The following is a 17,269-nucleotide window of genomic DNA, read 5'->3' on the forward strand; positions in this document are numbered from 1 at the left end:
TTAGTGGATGCTCACCTTAGTGGACGGTCACCTTAGTGGATGCTCACCTTAGTGGACGCTCACCTTAGTGGACGCTCACCTTAGTGGACGGTCACCTTAGTGGACGCTCACCTTAGTGGACGCTCACCTTAGTGGACGCTCACCTTAGTGGACGCTCACCTTAGTGGATGCTCGCCTGGCTGTCAGGTGTCCCTGGCCTTGCTGCCCTGGGACCGTTGCTGCCTCGCTGGTCTCCTCCGGTGCAGAGTCTGGGCTCTGGCTCCGGGACAGCAGGGGGGCCCCGCATTGTCCCGGCATCAGCCCCGCCAACCTCGCTCGCGTCCTGGGGGGCTGGGAGGTGCCGCCGCAGGGGAGCCGCGCCGCTCGCTCCGCAGCACCTGGCGCCCCGCCCAGGGAGGGGGGGCCTGCGGGGGGCGAAGCTGCCGCCGCTCCGCGCCTCCCCGGCGTCCCCTCCCGCCCCGCCCCGCGCCCGGCTCCCGCGGAGGCTGCGGCTCGGCGGGCGGAGGCGACGGGCGCCCGCGGCACAGAGCCCCGGCGCGGCGGAGCGGGCCATGGAGCCGGCCCGGGAGGCCCCCGCGCGGACCCGGCCGCCGCCGCCCGCCGCCGCCCGCCCCGCGCCCGCCGCGCCCAGGCCACGCTCTCCCGCGGAGGCGGCGGCGGCGGCGGAGGCGGAGGCCCGCGGCCCCGAGGCGCTGCTGCGGCGGTCGGGGTCGGGCTACGAGGGCAGCACCAGCTGGAAGGCGGCCCTGGAGGGTAAGCGCGCGGCGGCGGCGCCCGGGCCCGGGGCGGTCGGGGTCACCTTGGCCGAGCTCCCGGCGGGCAGCGGCTGCCTGCGGCGGGGACGCGGGGGCCGTGGCTGGGACCGCCCGGCGGCCGAGCGCCTCTGACCTTGGGAGCCCGCTGCAGGCCCCGGCCCCTCCGGCGCGCGGGGACGGTCACCGACTGGCCCCGTCCGATGGGCGAGGAGAGCCGGTGGCTCCGACCTGCAGCAGTGCAAGCGGTTTGGGCAGAGCGACAGAAGGTGTGGAGCCGGAGACGGTGCGGGTGCCCGCGGGAAGTGGGGGTGGGGGTGTAGGGGCTGGCGGCCAAGGGGGCTTAGGGAGGGAGGGAGGGGGATGCGGAGAACATGCCCCGGCTCTTCCTTGCAAGGTCACGCGGGCCACCCACCCCTTCCAGGCAGGTGGGCTCGGGGAGGGACCCCTGCTAGCCAAGCGGGCAGTAACCCACTGAAAAATAGATCTCAAGTTCCCGAGTTCTGTGGGGAAACTTTGTGGCTCCAGGTGGTGGGTGGTGTGGGAGATGCTCCAGTTGGCAAGGGAGAGGGCTGGCCCTCTGGACTTCTGGGCGCTGCTGGCAGAACCTGGGGATCTGGGCAGCGGTATTAGCTAGGGAAGCCCAGAGCTGTGGTCACCCAACCGTAGGGACCAAGTATTATTAGAGAAGGAAGGCTTTCTGGAGTGGGTGACCTCTTGGGTGTGGAGAAGGGCAGGGTGCACCAGGCTCAAGGAGCGTCACATTCCGGGGCCAGGTGGCCAGAACTAGCCCGGCTCTTGTGGCAAACTGGACCCTGCAGTACCAGGCTGTGGGGAAGGGATGGGAAGACAGGACCCTGGAGGGCCCAGACCGTGAGTGGCCACCCAGGCCTCGCCAGAGAGTTGGGACTTGGTTCTGCAGGAGCTGTTGAGAGGTTTTACATATAGAATGAGACGGTGGGTTTGCCCTGGGGAGAGTGGCCAGGTCAGTGAGGAGGGTAGAGTGGTGGTCGGTGGCGGGACCTGGCCTGCACCTGCCAGGGCAGGTGCCTCGCCAAGGAGGGAAAGGTGAGGGCAGTAATGTTAGCATCTGACCCAGAGGCTAGTGGGGCAGGACGTGGACTGCCCGGGGAGGGGGCTCTGAAAACTCGGGAGGGAGGGTGGACTGATGCCTGGATGGGGATGTGGGACGAAGGAAGCAAAGGTGTTGGGTCACGGAGTAGAAGAGCCACTGCGGGCTGGGAAGAGCTGAGTTGAATAAAGGTGGACAAACCCCTCTCCCTGCCCGGCATTGTCGGATCTGCCTGTGATCCCTGCTTCCCTCCCGCCCAAGCTAGTTCTTGAAGTGGCTCCCGCCTTTTGCCTGTGTGTCTTCATTCAGACAGGGGCGGCCCTAACCTAACTCTAGCCCCCTGATGGTTACGGCCGCCTCGGGGGTGATGTGGCCTCTTTCAATGCCTCTCCGGCTTGCTGGTTCCTATTTTACCTCCTGCCCCCAACTTTGACCCGTTCTGCTTCCTGCTCCCAACCTGGGCTGGGCCGACCACCTGCAGGAAGGCAGACCAGTGGGACACTGGCCCTTCGGCCCCTGCAGAATCCAGCCGATCCGTACTCAGTGCCGACTTGTGGTCTGGCCTTGTCTTGCCTGTCCTGGTGTGGCTCTGCGTCTCATGCCACCTCTGTTTCTCCCCATGGTCCACTCGGAAGCAGCCCACCCTTAATGCCTGTGAGCCTCAGAGGCTCAGCAGCTGAGGCCTATGGACTGTTTTTTGTTTTGTTTTGTTTTAAGTAGGCTCCACACCTAGCCCAGAGCCCAGCATGGGGCTCGAACTCACCACCCTGAGATCAAGACCTGAGCTGAGATCAAGAGTTGGTCACTCAACTGACTGACCACCCAGGCACTCCCCTATGAACCTTTTCTACAGCACTTTTAGTATCTGGGTCTGAGTCCAGGGGGTTCTCCTCCACCGATGCTCCGAGGGCCTACTGGGTGTTCCCTGGGCACCCCCATCTCCTGTCAGAGGAGGGGAGCACAGGGACTAGGGCTGGTCTCTCCAGGGTGTTGCTGTGCAGGCAGAATCACAGGACGGGCTGAGGCAGGTGGTGAGATTCAAGGAACACAAACTCTGGAGTCAGGTAAACCCAGGCCAGAGCCTTCCACCACTATGGACTGGTGGGTTTTCTTTTCTTTTTTTTTTTTTTATTTATGGTAGTCACACACACAGAGAGAGAGAGGCAGAGACATAGGCAGAGGGAGAAGCAGGCTCCATGCACTGGGAGCCCGACGTGGGATTCGATCCCGGGTCTCCAGGATCGCGCCCTGGGCCAAAGGCAGGCGCCAAACCGCTGCGCCACCCAGGGATCCCGACTGGCGGGTTTTCAAACTTGAGTCTCACTTTCCTTACATATAAGCTAGATAATGATTTCCACCTCTCAGGGCCACCCAGATAAAGGTGTAGAGGGGTACGCTGTGCAGGTGACTCCTCTCCCTGGCTCCGCGCCTTGGCATCCTGCATCCCTGATTGGGGAGCTCAGCTGAAACCCTTTTTGACTGCTGGCCTACCTACCTTGAGTCTGCTTCCCCTCCCCAACTGAAGTCCACATAACAAGCCCAGTTGCCTGACCCAAGACACTACCCATGATGGGATGATGGGTCGCCCAGGTCTGGGCACCAAGGGCCATGCAGCCCTTAACAGCCAAGTACCTGTCTTGAGACAAGTGGGAGACTTTTTGACTGGATCATGCTAAACACTCAGGGGGGCCTATGCTCCTTTATTACCACGCGCCAGACGTTTCTGAAGCGCCTGCCGTGTGCTGGACCCCATGCCCGGGGGCTTTCACAGTACTGTCCCACTTACTCCTTGCACATACCCTCCAGGGACCGGTGAGCACTATATCTGTTTTGCAGATGGGGGACCAGACTCAGAGGGGCTAAGTGTCTTGCCCAGGGACACACGCTGCTTGCCAATGTATGTTTGCCACATGGACCCTCTGACGTGAGAGTTCTTGTGTCGTCGGGCATGGACCAAGGACGTTGGGCTTCATGAAGCTCATTGGTCCGAACTGAATTGTATCTGTGATGCGTGTACCTCTCCTGCCCATGCTCCTCAGACAACCCTGCCACCTCCGGCATGGACATTTTTTTCCTTCTCACGGCTTAAGTGAAATGGAGAATTTCTTAAATGTAAACCAGGATTAGAGTTTAGGACTTCGCGACTTTCCTCCGATGAACAATTAACTTTATAAATAGAAAGCCAAACAGAAGTTCTCCTGATCAAATCTTCTTCTCTTCCTGTGGCTATTACCTTTTCCTTCTACCCTTCCCCCACCCTCTAGCCTTGCGGGAGGGGCTGGGGAAGGTGACCCAGAGCTTCAGCCTGTGTTCTAGAAAGACTGGGGGTGATTGGAGACGGGGATATTTCTGGCATCGGGGGTGGGGATGGGGAAGAGCGGCCTGGGGGTACAGTGGGGGACAGAGTGATTCTGCATATCACCAGGCTATAGATTTTTCAGAGCTCACCGATTCTGAATTTTTAATGTTGAAAGTTTCTTGATTAGGCACCAGCCCACAACTTCCTGATCAAAACCACACACATGCATTTAGCAAAGCCTTTTAAAATTAAAAAATTACCAAACTCTACATTTGATAGTTTCAAAGAGTCAAGACTATGCTCACCAGACTCTGACCCTGACAACTCAGAGAGATCAGCGGTGAGTCTCTTCTGGGTTCTGGGTGTAAGGCCGATGAGACATCTGTCCGAGTCAGGAGCCAGATTTTCAGCTGTCCCTTCCGGCATGAGGCTCAGTCATATACATTTATAACCACAAATAACTGTACTTGCAAAGTCCATCTATTATGGACCATTGCATAGAAGGAATGATTGTAGAGTTAGACAATTTTTTTAAAGATTTTATTTATTTAGTTGACACAGAGAGAGTGAGAGTAAGCAAGCACATGGGAAGCAGTGGAGGGAGAGGGAGAAGCAGGCTCTTCACTGAGCAGTGAGCCCGACGAAGGGCTCGATCCCAGGACCCCGGGATCATGACCTGAGCCGAGGGCAGACGCTTAAGCGACTGAGGCACCCAGGGGCCCCGAGTTAGACATTTCTTATGGCTTGAATTGTATCTCCCTCTGCCCCCCCAAAGAAATGTGTTGAAGCCCTAACCACCAGCTCCTCAGGATGGGATCTTATTTACAAATGTGGTCATTTCAAGTGTGATGAGTTAATATAGGCACATCCTGGAGTGGGTGGGCTCTTAATCCAAGGTGACTGGTGTCCTCACAAGACAATGGTCACATAAAGTCAGAGCCACAGGAAGAAGGTCATGTGAGTAGAAGGCAGAGCCTGGAATGAGAGGACTGCAAGCTGGATGAGGAAGGTCACCAGCAAACCCTCAGAAGCCAGGAAGAAGTGAGCAAGGACTCCCCCAGCTTTCAGGGGGAGTGCTTTCAGGGGAGTTTTGGCACCTTGACCGTGGACTTCTGGCCTCCAGAACTGTGAGACAATAAACTTGCGGTGTTTGAAGCCATCTAGTGTGTGGGGCTTTGTTACCGCCACCCTAGGAAACAACACAGCATTGATTTGGATCATCAGGCCCCATAGCCGGCTCCCGTGGGTGCAGCTGGAACAAGGAAGCAGGACTCCCTGGAGCGTCCTTTTGCTGCCCACAGTGCCGTGTCCAGAGCAGTCGTCCCCGTGCAAGAATGAAGGGGTCCCGGGTTCTGGTGATATTGGAGAAACATGCGCGGGTGTCCCACCCCCAGAGAGCAGCTGTGTATCTGTGTGGCCTTTCCCACCAACTCAGCCGGGTTTAAGGCTAAGGACATTGTCATTCAGTGTAGCCAAATCCCCCTCAGGATTTTGAGTGCCAGTGGGTGCTCTGTTAACATGCAAGGCAAGGCTAACCTAGGGAATCCAAAGGGGAGGAAAGCATAGCCCTTTCCCTAAAGGAGCCTGTGGCTCATCATCATCATCATCATCATCATCATCATCATCATCGTCATCCTGATGGCAATTGCTAACATTGAATCAGAGCTTGCTATGCTGGACACTGTGCTAAGCACTGAACATTGGCTTCTTGTAAAAAATTTAAGAGGCAGATACTACTACTCTTTCATTTTAAAGATGAAGAAAATGAAATAAAATAGAAGTGAAGTAACTGCCATGAAAAGTGGCATCTACAAAGAGATGGAGCTGGAATTTGGACCTGTGCATCTTCCATGCACAGACTTACAGTGCCAGTGTGTGCAGGCCTGGAAGGGGGCGGAGAGAGGAGAGAGGAAGGATCCGTACACACACTCATGAGACAGCACAGGGGGAGATCAGCCCTGCGACAAGCTGTCATTGAGGACAACCAAGCAGTGGGTGAGGGCAGGCATGAGTCTCTGCTCTTACCGTGCCTGCAGCCACCTGTTCCTGGACTCCTGGTCACTTGCCAGCACAGACCTCGCTCGTAGGAAGGATTTCAAAATGTTGCCTGCCCTTGCAGGTAAAGATGGCAGACTGAATGCATGCAGTTTTCCTCTTTCCTTCCAGAAGCCCATGAAAACAACAGTAAAGGGATTTTTTAAAAGGCCATAAGGACAAGGAGAACGAGAGAGAAGACAATAACAATACAGTTGGGAGCTAGGGATCAATGATGAGTGGCAACTGATCCTAGGGGCCTGCAGGGAGCAGAGGAGCAGCCTGAGTCACATGCAGGACCCCCAAAGTATGGAGAGGGGGGCACCAGTCATCATGGCACTGAGTGAAGACAGAGCTCAAACAGGAGGGCTGGTTGAACATTTTAGAAAGGATTTAGTTGCCCAGGTCCTCTTCCCTGCCCTGGCAGGAGCCTGAGGCTAAATCTGAGAGAGGGCTGAGAGGGCAGTACATTTGGAAGCAAGCAATTAGTGGGACATTTACATAATGAATGATTAGGATGGCCTCCCAGCCTCTCCTCCTGGTCAAGCCTACACCCTTCAGGAGGGAACAGAAGAGCCTTCTACGGGAACTGGCCCGCCCTAGGGGAAAAACCCGGGGAAGTTAGCATTCAGAACACCCCGAGGACCACCCCAGCCTGGTCACTCTGCTGGGACCCCACAGCTGATAAGCCCCTCCCTGGGCTCAGAGGCTCCAATGGACTCTTTCTTCTTGCTTTAATCAGAAACAAATAACCAAGGATCTCCAGATATCTGAGGAAATTCTATGACATGGAAACTAGAGACCAAATGATCAGAAAAGAAAAAAAGCAATTTGGGGAAAACATAGACTATACAGGGAGAAATAAACTTTCTATCCACCTCTCCTTTCTTCCCCCGCCCCCTCCAAAAAACTATCAGTCATATCCTCAAAGAGAGCAGAGAAAATATGGCATCATTTTTTAAAAAGATTTATTTATTTATTTTAGGCAGGGATGGGGCAGAGAGAGTCCCAAGCAGACTCCGTGTGGAGCACAAATGCAGACCCTGGAGGCCAGGCTGCTTCCTACCATGCTGAGATCAAGACTCGAGCCAAAACCAAGAGTCAGACACTCAACTGACTGCACCACCAAGGCAACTCCCATATGGCATCATTACAAACAGGATGCTCTGAGAGGGGATCTTCAGAGAACAGTGGCAAACCACAACAAAACAAAACAAAAAACCCTGGAAATTAAACATAATTGCAGAAATGGAAAATTCAGGAGAGAGTAGGAAGATAAAGCTGAGAAAAACTTTCCAGGAAATAGAGCAAAAAGGCAAAAAAGATAATGGGTAAGAAAGAAAAAAGGAAAGAAACTCAGAGGACCAATCCAAGTGATTCAACATCTGAAGAATATGACCTCCAGAAAGCAGACAGAGAAAGTGGGTGAGAGGAAACCACTGATGATATAATTAAAGAAAATTTCCTGGAACCGAAGGACATGAACTTTCAGATTGAATGGGCCCACTGATTGCCTATTCTAGAGTGGGTGAAAATGGACTCAAACTAAGCATGGCATGTGTGATGAAATTTTTTAAAAATTTTAATTTATTTACTTGTTTTTTATTTATTCATGAGAGACACAGAGAGAGAGGCAGAGACACAGGCAGAGGGAGAAGCAGGCTCCCTGCAGGGAACCCGATGTAGGACTAGATCCCATGACACTGGGATCCCGACCTGAGCCAAGGGCAGATGCTCAGCCACTGAGCCACCCAGGTGCTCCGAATTTTTATTGTTAAATTCTTTTTATTTTTTTCTTTATTCATTTGACAGAGAGAGAGGGAGAGAGAGTGAGCAAGCACAAGGAGGGGAGTGGCAGGCAGGGGAGAGGGAGAAGCAGGCTCCTTGAGCAGGGAGCTTGACAAGGACTCTGATCCCAGGACCTTGGGATCATGGCCTGAGGCGAAGGCAGATGCTTAACTGACTGAGCCACCCAGGTGCCCCACGCATGATGAAATTTTAGAAGATTATGTGATAAAGAAAAGATCCTAAAAGCTTCCCAGGGCATGGGGAGTGGGGGCAGAAGCAATTGATATTAAAAAGATCATGGATGAGAATGGCTCTGGAGCCATTTTTCAAGAGCAACATTGGAGCTAGAAGACAAGTAATGCCTTCAATATTCTGAAGGAGAATTCTTTCCAACCTATAGTCTTCAGGGCTCTGGGTTCACAACTCTAGAGGCAGGACATGGTGAAGGTTTGCTGCTGGGGGATGTGCAGTGGTCCTGCTCTGCCCTATCTCAGGCACCTGTTGGAAGATGTGCTCCACCAAAGCAAGGGAGTCAACCAAGAAAAAGGATGTTGTAGGACAGAAGGTGCGGGAGAGGCCGCACACGAGGGAGGCAGAGAGGTCCTCAGGCTGCTGGCGAGGGGAGCTTCCAGGGTGGCAGGTGGGCTTAGAAGGCAAAATCAGGGGTGCCTGGGTGGCTGAGCTGGTTAAGCAGCTGCCTTTGGCTCAGGTCATAATCCCAGGGTCCTGGGATAGCCCCACCTCAGGCTCCCTACTCAGCGGGGAGTCTGCTGCGCCCTCTGCCCCACCCCCACTCGTGCTCTTGTGCTGTCTCTCTCAAATAAATAAATAAAATCTTTTTAAAAATTTTTAAAAAGAAGGTAAAATCAGATTGGAACAGCTCAGAAGGTTCTGAGGGACACTACTTCAAGAGCATTATTAGGGACTGGGTGTTTGTGTCCCCCCAGGAGTCAATCAACAGATGAATGGCTAATCAACAACAAATATATACATATACAACAAATATATATATATATGTATATATATATATATTCATACAATGGAATACTATTCAGCCATAAAAAGGAATGCCATTCTGACACATCGTACAACATGGATGAACCTTGAAAACACTAACTTAAGTGAAATAAGTCAGACACAAAAGGGCAGATAATGTATGATTCCCCTTCTATGAAATCTCTAGAATAGGCATATTCATAGAGACAGGAAGTAGATTAGAGGTCACCAGGGGCTGTGGGAGGTGGGAACTGGGAGTGGATGTTCAATAGTACCGAGTTTCTGTTTGGGGGGTGAAAAAGTTTTGCAAATAGACAGTGGGGATAGTTGCACAACAGCATGAATGTAATTGATGCCGCTGTGCACTTAAAAATGGTTAAAATGGCAACTTTTATGTTCTATTTTATGACAGTAAGAGAAACTTAAATAGAGTCTGTGTCTAAAGTTGAAAAGGGTTCTTCCATTAAAAATAAAATAGAGGGATCCCTGGGTGGCGCAGCGGTTTAGCGCCTGCCTTTGGCCCAGGGCGTGATCCTGGAGACCCAGGATCGAATCCCACGTCGGGCTCCCGGTGCATGGAGTCTGCTTCTCCCTCTGCCTGTGTCTCTGCCTCTCTCTCTCTCTCTCTCTTTGTGTGTGTGACTATCATAAATAAATAAAAATAAAAAAAATAAAATAAATAAAATAAGAAATTTTCAGTGATGACAAAAAAATAAAAATCAGAAGGCGGGGGAAGGCAGCGGGTCAGGGGAGGTTTGGTGAAGAGGGTGGACGGTGTGAAGCTGGGCAGGATTCCAGAGGTAGCAGCGGTGGAGAAGAGCTCTGGGGGCAAAGACCCAACCCCAGGGCTGTGAGGACAGGCTGGGTTCTTTCAAGGAGTCCACGTGGCTGACCCTGGGGAGGAGGTAGGGAAGCAGCAGGAGAGGAGGACTGAAAGCTCTGACCGCTGCGGGAGGGGCAAGGGCAGAGCCTTGGAGGGAGGGGTTTGGGGCAGCAGTGTCACAGATTCGGAAACGGGCTCTGGAACAGAGGCTCTCAGACTTCAGCGCGCATCAGATTCCTGCAGAGGGCTTGGAAAAACTCAGATTGCCGGGTCCAGGCCAGGGTTATCCCAGTATCAGGACTTGGGGCTGGCGGTGGGGCTTGGCAGCGGGGTGGATGGCTGGGTACTGACCCGCTTTCTTCTCTCCTCAGACACCACCACACGTCTCCTGCTGGGGGCCATCGCGGTCCTTCTGTTCGCCATCCTGGTGGTGATGAGCATCCTGGGTGAGCATGGATGTCAAACATTTACGGGAGTCAGTGTGTACACACCTTGTCAGTATCATGTCTAATTAGGTAAAGAAAGGTTCCAGATGTACCACGTATTCTGTGGGGCACGAAGCTTAGGAAACAGACTGCTGCTGTTTCTAGGTGAGAGTTTAGCCTAAAATAATATATGCACACGTTGACTCCACACGTCCCCTTTACGGAGCCACACGGGGAGGTAGTGAGGAGACTCCGGTACTATTCCGTACATGCTACGAGGATGCAGAGCCAGCTTGAGGTGAGTTAGACACTGCTTCTTGGAGGAGAGGGTTTTGGGATGAGAGCCTTTACAGATCACATTCATTCATTTAACACACATTTAGGGAGCACTGCTGTGTGTTAGGCCCCCTAAATGCTGAGGATTAAAAAAAAAAAAAAAGGATGAGTTATGACATCATCTCCTCTGTCCAGTTACGGAGGCATCACTGCATCCACCCCGCTGGTGGGGGTGGGGGCTTCTTATGTGGGATGAAAGGGAGAAAGGAATAAAAGGGAGGAAATCCGCTAAGAACAGGCAAGGCTGTATGACCAGGAGATTGGGCTGCTTTCAACGGATTCAAGTCAAAGTGTGTTGTGGGCTCTGATGGTTTTGCAAAGTGATTTCAGTGCCTCTGTCTTTAATCTTTGAGGAGCACCATAAGACCAGAGGCAGGCGCCTGCAAAGGGGAGGAAGGTCCATTGACAGCATTAGCTCCCATGAAATCCTCACCTTTGGACGTGCATGATAATCAGGGGCTTTGTGGGTGTTTGGAAAAGAATATGGTGACCATTGGTGCCAGCTTAGATTCACCTAGAATAATTACTACAAACTAAGTTGGTTTCCTTTTGTCCTCGTGCTAGCTTGGGAAGGTCAGAGCCATGCGAAGACATAGTGTGTTGTGATTGTAGTAAAGGACAATAGAGTCTCTTTGGAAGTCCTTGTGGAAAGTAGTTGAAATGTGGCCACACCATGCTCAATACTTCCCAAGTGGTCCTGCGGCTCACTGAGCAGATATGCCAGAGTGTCGATGATTTAATTGGTGTCGAGTGGCCCTAGATCCCTAGAGGCTGGAGTACTGTGGGCCTGTCCTTGGCTCTGTCTTTGTCTACATTTTAATCAATCACTTGCATGAAAACAAACAAAAAAGATGCATATGGAATTTGTAGGTGATACGAAGATGCTCAGGATGACAGATGAAGGCTGTTTAATATGACAGGGTGGAAAAAATCAAGATCAAAATTCATCTTTCAAAACTCAGATGAGCCAGTGTGAATGAGATAAAGGTGGAAGAAATAAGAATAAAATCTTCAAATGGATTGAAAAAGTGATTTCTACATGTTCTGGATGTGGGGGGAGACCTGGCTTGGAAATAGATCACATGGAAACAATCGAAGAGTATTTTCTGCCCACCCAGAAAAGCACGCATGCACATACCCACTGTTTCTTTTCATGGACATGGTCTGTAGCCTGGAAGGAGCCCATAGCAACTGGAAGGAGTGTGGCAATCACTGTTGTTGGGGTAAGACCACATCTGGTGTGTTCCGGTCTGTTATGGTGGCAGCATTTTGGTGACAATGTGGACACACCGCAGTGAGCCAGGCAGGATGAAGGGTGTGGACAGCATCCTCTCCAAGAAGCTGTGGAAGAGATGGTGCCCACTGAAACCTGGATGTGAGAAGGCTGGCATCCTTCTTCGAATAGGTGGTAGAAGGTGGGCTGGGCTTGCTCTGAGTCACTCCAAGGCCAGATCCTAGACCTGTAGGGCCAGGTCACAGGAAGGCAGATTGAGACTCAGCTAAAAATGAACTTGACAGCAGTTCAGCAGTGGAACAGGTTGAGCTGTTACTAATGAGGACATGGCCAATGAGATAGGGCCACCAAGCCTGCAGATGGTTCCCACCCTGGTTGGAAAGCATGGACGTGTGGTCTCCAGGTCCTGATTTCTAGATCTGTGTTTCTGCACTTCCATGCCTTGGGGAGTTTGGGGAGAGAGAGGAGATCTTAACCCAGGGGCTAATCTGCTGTCACTTCCCCTGGGGGTGATACTGCCTCCAAACCAGCCTCCAAATTTCCCTTCCTTGTTTATTTTTTAAAAGATTTTTTCAAGACAGGCGGCGGGGAGAGCGCACAAACAGGGAGGAGGATCAGAGGGAGAGGGAGAAGCAGACTCCCCACTGAGCCGGGAGCCTGATGAGGAACTCAATCCCAGGACGCTGAGATCATGACCTGAGCCTGAAGGCAGACCCATAACCCGCTGAGCCACCCAGGTGCCCTTTCCTTCCTTATGTATTTGGTCACCAACCTCTTACCTGCCAGGCACTTTGAGAGGTGCTCATCTGGGAAGACAGCCACCTGGGTCATCACTGGAGGGCACCAAAGTCAGGCAGGTGGAGGGAGCTTTGGGTCGCTGAGCGGGATTCTTCAGGCCCGGGCAGAGGCCAGGTGTGCTGTGGACACTGAGTCCCCTCCATCTCCCCTGCAGCTTCTAAGGGCTGTATCAAGTGTGAAGCGCCCTGCCCGGAGGACTGGCTGCTCTATGGAAGGAAATGCTACTTCTTTTCTGAGGAGCCAAGAGACTGGAACACAGGCAGGCAGTACTGCCATACTCATGAGGCCGCGCTGGCTGTGATTCAGAGCCAGAAGGAGCTGGTGAGCGCTGGGCCGGGGGTGTCCTTCGGGGAGAACCCCGCTGCTGGGATCTGGCGTCCCCTGTGACATGTTTCCAGAGCACGTGTGCCTGGGGTGTGCTGGTGGGCCCTGTAGGGTCCAAGCACATTTCCAAGGGGCTCCTGTTCCACTGCTGTTGTGAAAGCCAGTGATCTCAATCCAAGGCTGGTTTGCTGAGCTCAACTCAGCATCATAAAGTGTGAGGATTACAAATCATAAATGCGCTTGTGAATAAAGAACACACTGGCACCTTCTACTGGTCCAAATCAGGACATGAGCACCCACTGAACACCCGAAACAGTTTTATCAGTAGAAATGGGAAAGACACACAGTGAATGACTCTGTTGCTCACTTTGGATTCTGAGGGTAACAGTGGCGATCCGAAATAGCAGGTAATCTCACAGTCACTTCCGTTTGTCTCTGATAAACAGTATAATGTCTCCCTGCTGCAGAGAAAGGCCCAGCAGTATGTGCGTAGGAGGACAACCAAATTGAACGTTGTGCTTTGTCCCAGATAATCCATCAAATGGGCAATTCCAGGCTTCCTGCAAATCAGGAATGCTGACTGGCAGGCTGGACCGCTGAGCTAGGAGGACAAATCTTTTTCCAGGTGCCCTGGTCTGGTGGGCATGCTCCCAGGGCCCAGGGCCTAACAGCTGCTGAGAGGGAGGTCAGTGTGAGTGCAGGGCCCTCTCTGACCCCAGCTCCTTACTTTCAGGGTGCAGTGAGGGATTCCCTTTTCAGTGTCTGTGTATCTGGGAGCCCGTCTTCTGATCTGAGGTTAGTTCTGGGATGTATGAAAAGTTGGGAGACTGCAGAAAACTCGGGCTTTTCTCTTTTCTTGGTACAGGAGTTTATGTTCAAGTTCACACGGAGGGAGCCCTGGATTGGTCTGCGCAGAGTCGGGGATGAATTCCACTGGGTCAACGGGGACCCGTTCGACCCGGACACGTGAGCTGAGGCTTCATCTTCTGACCACTAAGACTGGGAAGGGCCTAGCTCCCCAGACAACACCTCCCGAGGGAGGGAGAGAGAACCAGTTGGTTCTGTGCTCGCTAGAGCTAGTGACCTCAGGGCTCAGCAGCATGTGGCCGAGATCATGATAATGAAGATGGCTTTACTTCTCGCTCTCTATCCCCTAATGCCCAGCCTGGTTCGGCGGCTCTCCTGTATGTGGTCATCAGAGCTTCCTGCTAATGGGGCCCAGGTTCCTTCCATCTTGTGGCTCCCCACCCATGTAGATGCTCATCTGCATGGCTCAGTGTGGCTCAGAGGAAGGGGAAGACATGCCCTAGATGTCCCTCTTCTGTGTTGGCCAGAACATAGCCACATGACCATAGCTGCCTTTGAGGGAGGGGGGATGGGGCCTCTATTCTGGGCAGCTGTGTGTTGCCTAAACCTTTTCCCTATGGAAGAAAGGGGCTCAGGCCCCTGGGCACCATGAGTCCTCTCTTAGAGAAAACACCGCTGCAGTATGCTGGTAGTGTGTGCAGTGCTGGGATTGCTCACACGACATGAGAGTGTGACGAGGTGGCAGGTGTGTGATATCAGGGACTGGTTTGCAGGGGTGCTGGGGGCAGTGGTCATGGGTGGTGGGGGTGGGAGTGTCTGGCTGAGGCAGTGGGGGTAGTGATAGTGTGTGTGTGTGTGTGTGTGTGTGTGTGTGTGTGTGTAGGGGGGCGGTGATCCAGGTTTAGGGGAACACAGAGGAGGGCATATAGGGGAATAAGAACCCAAATTCCTAGTCCAGACCCTAATAGGCCCTGAGGAGCCTGGTGGGGGCACAGCTGCTCACATGATGATGATGATGATGGAGGAGGGTCCACAAGGTATAAGAAGTGGGAGGGCACCCAAGAACCCCCAACCCTCCACCATGGCTGGAAGCTGGTGATCAGCTACCTTCCCATTTGAGGCTGGCTCAGGGCTGCATTAGTCCCTGTGACTCCGGGGGGTGAGCATCCAGTCAGCCTCTTCCCTCCTTTGCCCTGGCTCCTGTGCCCTTCATTTTGCACCTCTCTTTGTCTTCATTTTCTCTTCCTTTTCTTCTCTTTCCTTTTCCTGCCTTCATCCCAGATCTATCCTTAGAGCTGCTGAGATGTCTTGCACTTTCTGCCCCTTTCTCTTCCCTTCTGATAGCTTCCTGCTTCCAGAACCTGGGAGAACCCTGGAGGCTGGGGTTCTCAGCATGCTGACCATCAGCCAACCAAAGGGCCTTTGGGCTGTGTCTCCCTGGCTCTGAGGTGGTCCTGCTCGGCACTCCCTCTTGAGGTCCTTCTGGTGCCCTTTCTTGTGAGACCCCAGCTCCAGCCTCGGAAGGGGCCTCAGATCAGGCTGACCAAGTGAGATTAAGAAGAAATCTTGAAATTCTATGGAATGATTTTAGCTAGAAAGGACCCTCATCCCCTACATCTACCGAAGATGGCAGTGAGTTCGTGGGCAACACAGCCTGGGTAGCAAAGGCTGGGGTTAATCAGGTCCACCCCTGTGATGTAGTTTCATTCAGCTCATCTCTGCTGAGCAATTCCTGTGCTAGATGCTCTGTGCTGTAGGGGAGCCAAGACAAGAGAGGCATGGAGCCCACTGCTCAGGAGTGACCACCCGGGGAACTGGTGGGGACAGACAGACACAGGCTTCCATGAAGATGTGATGAGTGGTGCCCCCTGGCTCAGGCAGGTGCTGCGGGGCAGAAGGGTGGGCAGAGGGTGGTCCTGAACATGATACTGGCTCATGGCACAAGCGAGTTGACTCTGGAAGGATGGGAAAGTGCAGGGTGTGTTCAGGAGATGTCTGTGGGCATCCCCAGGGTGGCTGGAACCATGGTGACCATAGTACATAGACAATGGGGAGGGGCCACACTAGAAAGTTCTATAAGGGGCTAAAAGTACTGGAAGGAGGGAGGGACAGGTCAGGACCTCCAGGGCCACCCAGTGATGGACTACGTGTGACAGGTTGTAAGTGCCTGGTCTCTTGTCTTCTGGCCACAGGTTCCCCATCTCAGGCTTGGGAGAGTGTGTCTTCGTGGAGCCCACCAGGCTGGTGTCAACGGAGTGTCTGATGACCCGCCCCTGGGTGTGCAGCAAGATGGCCTACACATGACGTGGGTCAGGCCAGCAGTGGCCCTCCAGTCAGGCTCTGAGACCTGCCTGCCCTAGGTTCCTCTCCCAGGCGAAGCAGTGAGGACGGGGGCCTCTGCCTCGGCCTCTGCTCCAGGCCACACAGCCCTGGTTCCTGGTCTCCTCGGCCCCAGGCAGGTCCTGTGGCTTAGCAGTCAAATCCCACATGCTCAGTAGTGTAGGCATCTCCCAAACACACACATGCACGCATGCACAGGCATGCACACAGTCTCTTCTGGAGTTCAGAGTCCAGCCTTAGTCACCCCAAGTCCCTTCCTGGTCCCATGCTGGAATATTTCTTCCCCATGTATCCCTGGTGCTTGGAGGAAGGATGGGCACTGACACAGATTGCATTACTGTCTGCACAATCATTTCTCTCCTGGGTGCTGGGGAGGCAGGGAGGGTGGGCTGCCCCACATAGGGCCCCCTACAGCCACCCTCTTGGCCTTGCCCAGGGTTCTCAGGCAGGCCCCTGCTGTGTCTGTGGTGCTGTTGTGTTGGTCACTGATGGAATAAAGAGATGACTGGCATCTAGAAAAACCTGCTGCCATTTGTTCTGGGGTTATGGCTTGGGGGAGGGACAGAGGGCCACATCTCTGGGTGCCTGTCTGGGAGGAGCCACCACCAAGGTGGCACTGAGGACAAAAACACGTTCTGTGGCCTCAGGGCACCATTTAATTCTACTGGGCTACTGAGTTATTCTTAGATGTCTGACGGTGTGCTCCATCTGGTTCCTTCATTACTATTCAACTCAATATGACAAACGTTTATTCACATCACACCTACCACGTGCCAGACACCATGCCAGGCATGGGGATCAACAGTTTTATCCCCCAGGGAGCACACAGGGAGCAGAGGCAACAACTTAGGAAGTGCCAGCCAGAATGTTCTGGAACACAGTTGAGGGATGATTTCTTCTGCCTTAGGGGAGAAGGCGTGCAGTGAGCAGGAGGATTAGCCCAGCAGAAAAGCTGATGTTCATGGTGAGTGGGATAAGAGTGCATGCAGGTCCTATGGCCTTTTCTTCCTTGGTCGGCCTCGGGAGGAGTTGGGGGTCTGGCTGCTTCCTGGGCCTGTGGAGGCTCCAAGTGCTGCCCCCCAGCACAATACACCTGGAGCCCCAGAACTCGCCCCGGTGGGGCTCAGGCCTCCCCAGCCTCCTCTCTGCAGCTGGCTCTGGCTGAGATGTGGGCAGCCTGCCTGTGAGCAGGGTGTAGGGGAATCTGGGTCATGGCCCATTTTCAGAAAGTAGATCAGAGG

The 17,269-nt window shown here is 53.5% G+C and overlaps 1 protein-coding gene and 1 long non-coding RNA gene across 2 annotated transcripts; one reads left to right on the plus strand and one right to left on the minus strand.

The window, feature by feature from the left end:
• The first annotated feature begins 536 nt into the window (after positions 1-536).
• CLEC2L (C-type lectin domain family 2 member L) lies at positions 537-16,549 on the plus strand. Its single transcript, XM_077850135.1, has 5 exons — positions 537-753; positions 10,136-10,210; positions 12,712-12,878; positions 13,747-13,847; positions 15,881-16,549. The coding sequence occupies exons 1-5, from the start codon at positions 552-554 to the stop codon at positions 15,990-15,992; spliced, it is 657 nt and encodes a 218-aa protein (XP_077706261.1). The 5' UTR covers positions 537-551; the 3' UTR covers positions 15,993-16,549.
• Positions 8,965-16,095, minus strand: LOC144284936 (uncharacterized). Its single transcript, XR_013353326.1, has 2 exons — positions 12,539-16,095; positions 8,965-11,985 (listed from the first exon to the last, which is right to left on the minus strand). It is a non-coding gene; the product is annotated as an uncharacterized LOC144284936 (long non-coding RNA).
• Positions 16,550-17,269: the final 720 nt, after the last annotated feature.

The sequence above is a fragment of the Canis aureus genome, chromosome 15 (genome assembly GCF_053574225.1).
Source record: "Canis aureus isolate CA01 chromosome 15, VMU_Caureus_v.1.0, whole genome shotgun sequence".
NCBI classification, from domain to species: Eukaryota; Metazoa; Chordata; class Mammalia; order Carnivora; family Canidae; genus Canis; species Canis aureus.